Raw genomic sequence first — 10,731 nt, forward strand, 5'->3', positions numbered from 1 at the left:
AATAGCTAATTGCTGCAACTTGAAGGGTCCTCTGCTTTCTTCCCTGCCCAAAATATTGCATTCTGGCTGTACATCCAGAGGCACCTGAAGTGGAGAGGGGAGTTATTGAATGGGTTCTATGTGTATGAGTTCCCTTTTTTTGACACGTGAAAAGATGAGTTCCCTTTAAAATTTTAACTACACTCATATCACTTCCCCTTTAAATCATAGAAAGAAAGAATATTCTGAAGAAAAAATTTCAGTCAGAAATGTTTTTCTTGCAATCTATAAGAGGGTTGTTACCAAAACGGGATCCCTTGCTGAAAAAAAGGTGTGGTAGTAGTATTAAGGAGAAAATGATGAAAGAAATTTAGCAGTTTGCAGTATTGGAATCCGACACATGTTTGACATACGTAGTGCACTCATTCATAAGAACCCGTGCAAATTTAATATTTATTTCTTATCCATAATTCGTTAAACCATTACTTCATCAAATACAACCAAAGGTGTGCCCCACTTTTTTCGATCTACCATTCTCTTTGTGTGTGTGTGTTTGGGGGGGGGGAGGGCTGTGTTTTGTCCCGTCATTTGGCTTTAACTGTGGTACCGATTTCTGACTTGAGCGTGAGAGTGGCTTCGTGGAGATAAAGCTCCGGGACCCTAACAATTTTTCTGTGAGCGTTGGATATCACAGATTGGAGCTCTACTAACCCTTGGATCAAGGGTCAGATTTCGGCATCATCAACTCCTGTCCGTTTTGGATTTTGAGAATTGCTTTTACTAAAAACTGATTCTCAAAATCCAAAACGAAGAGAGACTCAACTAGTAACTCAATAGCCAGACTCCTTGTGGCCCGTTTTTTGACACGTATGCGAACTCTCGTTCACTACAAATGGTTAATCATGGAATTTTCTAAGCCCATTTATGTTTTGGATTTTGAGTCCAAAGCTGAAAATTGGACTAAAAAATAAATTAAAAAAGCTCAACCAGAAAGAAATGGAAGGCATGGAAGGAAGTGTTTTCTGTCTTAAGGAGGTAAGTTCCTTAGGATTCCTGATAAGGATTTGAATATAGAAACACACCTAAAAAAATAGTGTCAAACTCCAATTGAAGAGCTTTTGTTTTTGTCAAAACACTATCATGAAAATGGGAATGGAAGTGGGAAAGAGAGGCAAAACAAACTATAAATGGCTTTTGTCTTTTGTTACTTACTTTTTGTTTTTACTTCTCTTACTGTTTGACAGAGAACCCACCAACCTCAAATCTCAAATCTGAAACCTCAAATCTCAATGAATCACCCTCAATGGATTGGATTGGAAATTTTTTTCTTCTTATTTTCATGTGATTAGAGTAGACTAGAAGGTGGTGTTGTATCATTCATCCTTCCTAAAACAGGGTATTCTTCACCGATCTTTTAGGACAGTAGTTCTAAGCTTTAGTCATCCTAAAACTGGTTTTATATTACACATCATGGAGTAATATAAAACCCCCTTTATTCCTCAGGTTTAATTGGTTTGTGCATGATGAGTTCAATAACAGAAAAAATCAGGGGGTCACCTAAAGGAAGGAAAAATCAAAGAGAAAGGAAAACAAAACCTAAAAGATTCAAAGGAGAAATAAAAGGAGAAAATAAAGGAGATAGTGTTTCTCATCAAAGTAGGCCTATCTCACTCCACACAAACTTGGAGAGAGGGTTTTTCTAAGACTGAATGTGAAGAAACACATTCATCACATACAAATTCAAATGAAAGGAGAAAAAAGGAGAATGAAGAATAAAGTCTTCTTCAACAAACTTATCTTTCATTTCCAACATGGTTCTTCAAAGCTACCTTGATTTAATTAATGGCCTGGTAATCATCTTCCATAAATCTCCCATATGATCAAAAGATCCTTTGTGATGTTATTTGTAATTCATGATGGAACGATCAATGTAGTGTAATGGAAACCTTCACACTCAAGATTTGATAATAATTTTGTATTAATAGTTGGATAAAATATAGATATGAGAAAAAAGCACTACCTGCAAGTGGCACCACTAACCAAATCATATATAATATAACATTAACTTACAAACACATAGAAGAAACCACATGTAAGATAGTAATCTTTGTCCAATGGGAAACAAAAGCGGATGTAGCAGTTAATTTCATAATTCTCTGTGGATCCCAGCACCAAGATATATGTTTCTAATAGAACACATTTCCTTTACAACATCTCCCATCTCCATTCGTTCTCTCGGAGATTCTGCAGAACACACCACTCCAATCCTCACTAAAGATACTAAACACTCTCGCAAACGATGTATCTTATCATTGTAATTCTCAGCAATATTTGTAGCTCTTTCTTCAGAATCTTCTAAAAGAATTAATGGATCCAGAATCTCCATCACTCGATCAGGAAAAGACAATTGGACAAATTTGTAAAGACTTAGGCCATCCTTAAACATGTCATCTGTGGGGCGCTTTCCAGTGAATATCTCCAATAAAAGAATCCCATAGCTATACACATCTCCGGCTTTGGACACATGACCACCTGCCCCATATTCTGCAATTCCACACATGTTTTACACTTTTTGATGTAATAAAGGATATAAGATACCAATTAGAAATAAAAAAATAAATATGAGGTTGGATTTTGAAAAAAAAATGTGAAAATTTTATCAAAGAAATGATAGATAATTGAATGATCTCTTCACATTTAGAAACCTAAGTTGCATGGAAAGAGTCTAGAATTTTTAGAGAAATACATAAGAAACGATTTAGCACAATGAAAGAAAATATAGAAGTTATGTCCTATGTTGCATTAGTATAGGTACGAGTGTCAGAATCTCACATGGATATATAGTGTCGAATTCAGTAAACCTTGAAATCAGTAAATTTTAATAAGTTAAGCAGATATAATGTTTTATTTCTCTTTTAAGAAAATCACTAATAGGATGGGTAAAATTCAAAATGTGTGATCATTATAAAGTTGTGGCAGTTGCATCCAAAAACAAAAAACAAAAAAGGGATAAAACAGATCTAGAACTGTCTTAAAGACTCTTGCAATTTGAGACATACGTGTCCCGCACTGATACTTCACCCATTTAGAAGAATCCTTATAACATGGGTTTTGGCCAATCAAGTCATGTAAGTTACGAATAGCATTCCACTATGTATCCCTCAAAACCGCTAGCCAATTTTGGACCATGATAATTTCTCAACATGATTTCTTCATCTGAAACCAACAAAGTATCAGTGATTGAACATGCAAAAGCACTACAAAAGTAGATCCAATTAAACTTCATACTACTTATAAGGTAAAAAATAAGTAGAAGTAGAAGGAAAGTGAAATGATGTCATTTTCTAAGTACAAACAAAATAGTTGTAAATGTCGAATCTTTAATTTCACTTTCATGTTGACTTGGGAGCAAGGTTTTAAATTTCGGTTTAGGAATGCGTTTTGATCTTCACAGAAACCAAATTTCTACAGAAATTTCGGTAATTTCGGCTGAAATTTCTGGATAATATTAAATAATAAATAAAAAAGGATTTTTTGGATATATCCCTTAAATTTCAGCCTGAAATTTAAGGGAAAACAAAATTTCGATCGAAATTTTGTAACGTTTCGATTTCAACCAATTTCGATTTTGTTCTCGACTGAAACCCGAAATTTCGGTCGAAATTTAAACCTTGCTTGGGAGAGGCAACTTAAAAGGCAATTGTTGAAAAATCCATTAAACACAAGGAAGTAGAATGAATAGTGCACGCCAACCAAACGTTTCTCGAAAAGGGAAATGGCATCATTTTACCTTCCTTTCTAAGGGAAACACAATTTCAGTCACAACATTAATCCAAAAGTCTCGTATTTATTATTAGTAATTATTAGAAAACTCCTTGACCTATATTTATCAAACACCTTAAATTTAGTGATTATGGGCCCTGAGTCCCGACCATGACTCAGTCTAGAACCATCTAACCAGACTAGGAAAGTGTCGCTTGTCATGTGCTCAAGCTCTTTCGGAGAACCTAATTCGTCTTTCTTCCATACCACTTTTCTTTGAAAAAAATCACCAAAAGTTGAAATGATTGACTAGGGATTAATAGAAACAACTATTTATTAGAAAGAAAGCAAGGGTTCTAAGTGTGGGAACCATCCTCCACTGACGTCTAGAGGGATGTGTGTCCACCTTCAGCAGATGGAGTAGAGTCAACTTGTGATGCGCCAATTGGGATCTTTGGCGGTGGTCATTAATCTATAAATCCTTGTGAGGCTGATGCCAGAAAGTGGCTAGTTGACCCCCACCCTTGAAAGTGGCTAGTTGACCCCCACCCTTTGTCCGAATCAATGGAATGAAAACAACTACCTTACTCTATGTTTTTTTTTTTTTGAAAATTGACATTGCATTAATATTCAAAAGTATTGGGTGGGGAAAAGATGTCCCACAAATGATACATAAAAGTGGTCTGCATACCCATTACAAAGCCTGTTAGATAGGTGAGATAACTGGCGACACCACTAACATGGACTCCCTAAGGACTCCTTCCATTGCTAGAATATCCGCCGCCTCATTAGCCAACCTCCTACGATGCTCAATCCTTGGCTCCAATAATCTTAGTAAGTCTAAAATCTCCACAATTAATGCAGTAACCACAAATTTTACAAATGTAGAAACCACAAAATCTACAAATGCAAGTGGAGACAGGGTGTTATACCTGTTAAAGTCAAGCAAGCTAGCTTGAAGCATTACACCCTCGATATCTTGTTTGGAATACCTAGACTGCTACCTCCAGCCCCTATATGTAGAAATACATTAGGGTTATTGACTGGTTAATGGACTCTAGCCCATGTAGGCCCACTACACCGGTCCATTATCTTATTGGGCTTATATTAGAAGATATATAGGGTTATGCTATATACCCAACAAAACCTTCGTGGATGAGTGGTTGCTAAATGTTCGGCTTTTTCACACTCCTCAGAGTGTTATATCTTTGTTCAAGGGTGGTTGCTGATCATCCAGCTCTAGACAATCTTGGCAAATGGTTCACCCAATCTTTGAAACGGCAACGGGGTTGCACACATGGTGTCAGGCAGTGGCAATGACGCCCAGCGGTAGTGGGATCCAATCAAATAGGGGCTCGTCCGATTGGCCAACTCCAGGGCGTTTTGGTCCTTTTTGAAAAGTTGGATACTTTTGAAAAAAAGGCACTTTTCATGGTACTTTTTCTTCTTTCATTGGAATATACTTTCTCTCATGGGTCTTCGGGGTGGGGTGTTTTACTGCTCTAGCTCATTTAAGAAGCACGAATAGATTCATCATTAGAGTGTTGGGTCGCAGTAGGTTGTATGACACACAAAATGAGGTATCAACATAAGCATTTTCGTTAGCCACACTAAAGACCCAAAAAATAGAAGGCAATAAAATTAAACTTATAATCAATCATTTTATAATATGAATATGCTATTATTTTACGTAACACATATTAGTTCATATTAAATGTAACTCTATGGTGATGCCACGTTCTAATACATGCTCATCTAAACGAATAGGCCATGCTTTACAAAGGGTATGATATGTTAAAAAGTATTTTAGACAATTAATAGTGATATTAGTAATTACCCAAATCTTAGGGTTATTTTTTGTTGAGAAACATTAGTCATGGGTTTTTTTGGAAATTTATTTATAAAATTTCTCATCATTTTCTAATAGTACTAGAGACTTTATAGAATAATTGAATAATTACTTCTCCGAATTTTTCTGAAATTATAACTCTTAAACCATTTGCATGATTGGCATTTTCTACACAACTATTTTGCATAAAGAAATCATGGTCATAGGTATGTACAGGACCACTTGATGTAAAATAACATTCCTATATACTCTGTCAATAAATATAGAAATGCTATCAAGTAATTTTTTTGGTTCAAGATGCAAATTTAGCCTTTGTTGCGCTACATTATATACCTAATAAGTGAGAAATATTTTATGAAACTCACTGAGAATTGACTGGATGACGAAAATTGATAAAATTATTACCTAGAGCAATGTACCCAATAGTTCCCTTTAATCCAGTTGTGCTGCTTTGATCTTCAGATGAGCTCTGAATGATTCTTGGATAAAACTTGGCTAACCCAAAATCACCCAAATGAGCATTCATGTCTTCATCCAAAAAAATGTTGCTTGGCTTGAGATCACAATGAACAATCGGTGTATGGCAATGATGGTGAAGATAATCCAGCGCAGAAGCTATGCCAATTGCTATGTTTAATCTCTTAATGAAGTTTAAATTTCCTAATTGATGTTGCCCGTCTAATTTTGAATGCAACCACTTCTCTAGACTCCCATTTGGCATGAACTCAAGCACTAGGGCTTTGAAATCATTACCTCCAAAATCGATGCTTGAACAAGAAGTTAAGATCTTCACAAGATTTCGATGACGAATGTTTCTCAATGCGTTGCATTCAGCTATGAAACTCTTTGAAGCTCCCCTTAAGTGAAGGTTGAGTACTTTGACAGCAACAACATTTTCAATGCGACTGAGGATTCCCTTATACACTGATCCATAACTACTCGTGCCTATCAAATTTTCTGAAGAGAACCCATCTGTTGCCTTAAAGATCTTTGCATAAGAAACCTTTAAATGGCGACCCTCCATAGAAGATATGGAGGATGGTTTCTTGCTTGACTTTCTTATCCAGTAAAGAGAAGTAGGGACACACAATAAGAAAATCAAACATACAACTGCACTTGCTACTAGTATGATTACTTTCGAAACGTGGGCTTTTCCTCGTCTGTCATTAGCTAGCACTGGGCATGCAGGCAACTTTAATTCTGGGATACCACCACAAAGATTATCATTTCCCACGACTGAAATTGCACTGACATTTCCAAAGACCCCTTGTTTTGGTTCTTCACCCTCAAAATTATTGAAAGACAAGTTTAGATACTGTAGAAACTTAAACCCCTCTAGATATTTTGGAATCTTCCCTGAGAAGTTATTGTGTGAAAGATCAAGGACTTCAATGGATGTTAATGTAGTAAAAACTGACGAAATATCTCCCCGGAAGGCATTACCCCCCATATAAAGTTGTCGCATGCTCTTACAATTTGCAAGAGTGCTTGGGATTTCACCTGCCAATTTGTTCTCATAAACAACCAATACCTCTAGAATTTTCAAGTTACCCACTTCTGATGGGAGGGAGCCAGTAAAAAAATTTTGAGCCAGAGAGAGTCGTATTGATAGCGAAGAAAGGCCAATAATTTGTTTTGGTATCGTACCACGAAGGTTATTTCGAGAAAGGCTCAATTCTAAAAGTTTTGTACAGTTTGCAAGAGATAAAGCTGGGTCAATTGAGTAATATTTCCAATATTGTATGGGATTTTCCCGGACAAACTATTATTTTCCAAGTAGAGTTGTTGTAAGTTCTGGAGCATCCCAATTGAAGTGGGAATAGAACCCGTGATGAAGGTTGAATATATAACCAAATATTGTAAGTTGAAGAGATTCCCGATATGACTAGGGATGTTGCCAGAAATTTGGTTTTGTCCTATTTCCAACCTATAAAGGTGAGTTGAGAGATTGGTTATGAAGTTGGGAAATCGGCCAGCAAAATGATTTCTCTGTATGCACAACCAATTTAGATTACTACAGTTGGTCAAAGAAGTGATAAATTTCAAGTCATCAGCTCTACCGAGGCCTAGGTAATTATAGCTCAAGTCAAATATGAGAAGATTCTTTGCCCATCCAATATTTTCAGGCACCGGTCCGCTAAATTGGTTCTCTCCCATGTCAAACCATTCAAGACTTGAAACATTGGATAATGAAACAGGAATGTGTCCGGTAAATTGATTGCTTCCTAAAAGTAGATGTTGGAGATTAGGAAGAGAGAATCCGATGTTGGGTGGAGGGGTTCCATGTAACTGGTTTTCTGTCACGTCAAAGGTCACAAGAAACGAGAGATTATTATAAAAAGAGGAAGGGACCGTACCAGATAATAAATTTGCAGAAAGGACGATCCATTTCAACTTTTTAATTCGGGCCAGGTCATCTGGGATGTGTCCCACCAAAGAGAGATAAATGAGAGATGAAACGTTCCCTAGTTGAGGTGGAATGCTGCCTGTAAGATTATTATGACGAAGAAACAACGACGATAGCTTCGGTAGAGTGCTAAGTTGGATTGGAATTTTCCCTGTCAACTCATTGTAACTCAAACCGATGGTTTGAAGGTCCCTACAGTGGGTGAGATTGGATGGAATTTCCCCTCCCAATGGATTATGGCTCATAGTAAGATATCTCAGTCTAAATAGACGGCCAATATCTTGGGGTATTTGGCCATTGAAGCTGTTTTCTTGGAGGTGGATTTCCCTAAGAAAGGTGAGGTTGGATATGGCAGGAGATAGAGTACCCACCAAGTTCTGCCCACTAAGGTTCAATACAGTGACCCTTTGATGCCTCCGACCGCATGTGACTCCATTCCACTGGCAGAAATGAAGAGTATGGTTCCATGATGATAAGGCTCTAAGAGGATCACTTCTTATCCGATCCTTAAAAGCGAACAGAGCCATTAGACCAGTTTCGTTTCCTAGTAACGTGGTGGTGGTTGCAGAATTCGAATGTACTACGTTCATGGCAAGGAAGAGATTTACAGAGAAGATAAATGACCAAAGCACACTAAGAAAACTCATACCTGGTAGCTCCATCCTCATTGAAGCTCTTCTTCTGCTGAACAAATACAAGATTTTTTCTTGTCTCCCAATTTTATTTCATCTCACTAGACCTTTATATAGAAAGAAATGATGGTGCATTTACTGCCAATTTCATCTTTCTTTATCTTCTTAACTCGAGTAATTTTGGTCATGTGGAATTTGGACTCCTAATTTCCATGTCTACGATTTGGTTTTTTTCCCTTCGATGTGGCCCACTCCTAATTTCCAAGTCTTCCATTTGATTTTTTTCCCTTCGAAATGGTCCACTAAAGGCTCACCCTTACAAAGAAACTTTTGTAATCATAATTCCACTCCAAAAAATTTCCTGTACATGAGCTGAAAGGCAATTAGTGTAGAGCATCTTTTAATGGTCTTGTTATGTGGAATTTGGACTCCAAAACTTCCAAGTCTACAATTTGAGGGTGTGGCTAAATCTCCTCATTGGCTCTACCTGGAATTATCACCTTGGTCATTTTTTTATCTCCCAATTTCATTTTATCTCACTTGGCCTTTATATGGAAAGAAATGAAGATGCATTGACTGCCAATTACATTTTATCTAACGTAGCCTCACCTAATTTCTTGACTCCTAATTACTATACATTACATCGACTTTTTTTGTGAGGAGGAAAAATTATTGCTCACTTTACGTATGGTGATTGGGACTAGTCACTTGGATTGTGTCGGCCATCAATTGACTTGATTTCATCAGTTTATTTATTAGGTCTTTAGATTAAATAACACGGCTCGCTCAAAGCTTTTGGCCCTCTTTGTTTTGGATTTTTAGAATCAATTTTGATTTCAAAACTGATTATTGGATGCAAATTGTGTTTAGTTTTGAGTCCAATGATCTGTTTTGGCCTCAAAATCGATTCACAAAATCCAAAACAAAAACGAGCTTAGAAAATTTTCATGACTAACCATTTGTAGTTTGGTCAACAAAGTATATGCCATGCTGACATTTATTGGGCGCGTGGAGGACTGTGCCTATAGTGTGTGTTCAAACTTAAAATTCAAATGGGACCGAAATACTAAGAGTAACATCCGGTTTGTCTGATTCAAGGATGTGGCATTACATTTGCCAATCGTGAGAAGGCGGATGATAACCACCTGGACAATGGAGGACCTGAGAATAAGGGAACCCATCATGGGTAGATATAAAAAAAGTTCCCTCCAAGAGAACGTGGGGTAATGAAGAACGGTTACCAGAATAAAGCTATATATGGAAATGTTTGTCTCCATGGAAGAGGTCACAAAACCAAATCCAAACATGTTTTTACCATTTTATCTTTTCTTTTAAGCACTTGTACCCTCTACTTTTCGTAACTGTAGCTATACTTGGATTAAGTTAGCAATAAATTCATCTTCTCAAGTGAGTCTATCTCTTTAATTAAACTATCTCTTGCACTAGTGTTCAGTCTGTGTGTCCTTTGTCGTTTAGCTTGAGTCCAACGATCTGCTGATCCTAAGAGTCTCTACGTTTAGACGTCACGAGTACACCTGAAAAGTCCTTTCCATATGTGTAAGTACAGAGGAACCCGCACACATTCTCACACGCTCCACACGCACACACCAACATCAGATGGTCACACTGACCGACCATGCAGAAGCGCCCCTACATACCGATCGAATGCCACCACTCTTTTTGGCACGCACTGTGGGACATGGCGCATTGGATAGCATTTAAATGGCTCACAGTACATGATGTAAAACTACGGGCCAGTGTTTCCCGGAATTCGAGTGACTCTAATGTTTCCAATAGTTTTGATACACATGATAAAGTGACTTCTAATTGGGAAAATCCTTTGCTAGAGGAAAATCTAAATAACGCTATGCCTACCAGACAGTCTCCCTCATGTGGACGAAGCCCTGATGCGCCTATGCCATTTCAGGAGGTGGAAGCCACCCTTAGGAAGCATATGGAGTGGAATTCCCATGAGTTGTCATAAATGGTAGCTCGCCAAATTTCTAAAGTGATGAGGCCCTTTCAGTCCTCTAGCAAGATTTTTTCTAAGTTGGTAGACAGACTGTTCGGTTTTCTATCCGACAAAATGGTGCCAACTGCGC

General features: G+C 37.4%; 2 protein-coding genes across 2 annotated transcripts; both read right to left on the bottom strand.

The window, feature by feature from the left end:
- Positions 1–1,939: 1,939 nt before the first annotated feature.
- On the bottom strand, positions 1,940–7,749 carry LOC143859093 (putative LRR receptor-like serine/threonine-protein kinase At3g47570). Its single transcript, XM_077369775.1, has 2 exons — positions 5,996–7,749; positions 1,940–2,523 (listed from the first exon to the last, which is right to left on the bottom strand). Exons 1-2 carry the CDS (start codon positions 7,053–7,055, stop codon positions 2,126–2,128), a joined length of 1,458 nt encoding a protein of 485 aa, XP_077225890.1. The 5' UTR covers positions 7,056–7,749; the 3' UTR covers positions 1,940–2,125.
- LOC143858989 (LRR receptor-like serine/threonine-protein kinase EFR) lies at positions 7,268–8,665 on the bottom strand. Its single transcript, XM_077369670.1, has one exon. It carries the CDS (start codon positions 8,663–8,665, stop codon positions 7,268–7,270), a length of 1,398 nt encoding a protein of 465 aa, XP_077225785.1.
- Positions 8,666–10,731: the final 2,066 nt, after the last annotated feature.

Source organism: Tasmannia lanceolata, unplaced genomic scaffold (genome assembly GCF_043159265.1).
Source record: "Tasmannia lanceolata isolate RefF3 unplaced genomic scaffold, GAP_Taslan_0.1 ptg000029l, whole genome shotgun sequence".
NCBI classification, from domain to species: domain Eukaryota; kingdom Viridiplantae; phylum Streptophyta; class Magnoliopsida; order Canellales; family Winteraceae; genus Tasmannia; species Tasmannia lanceolata.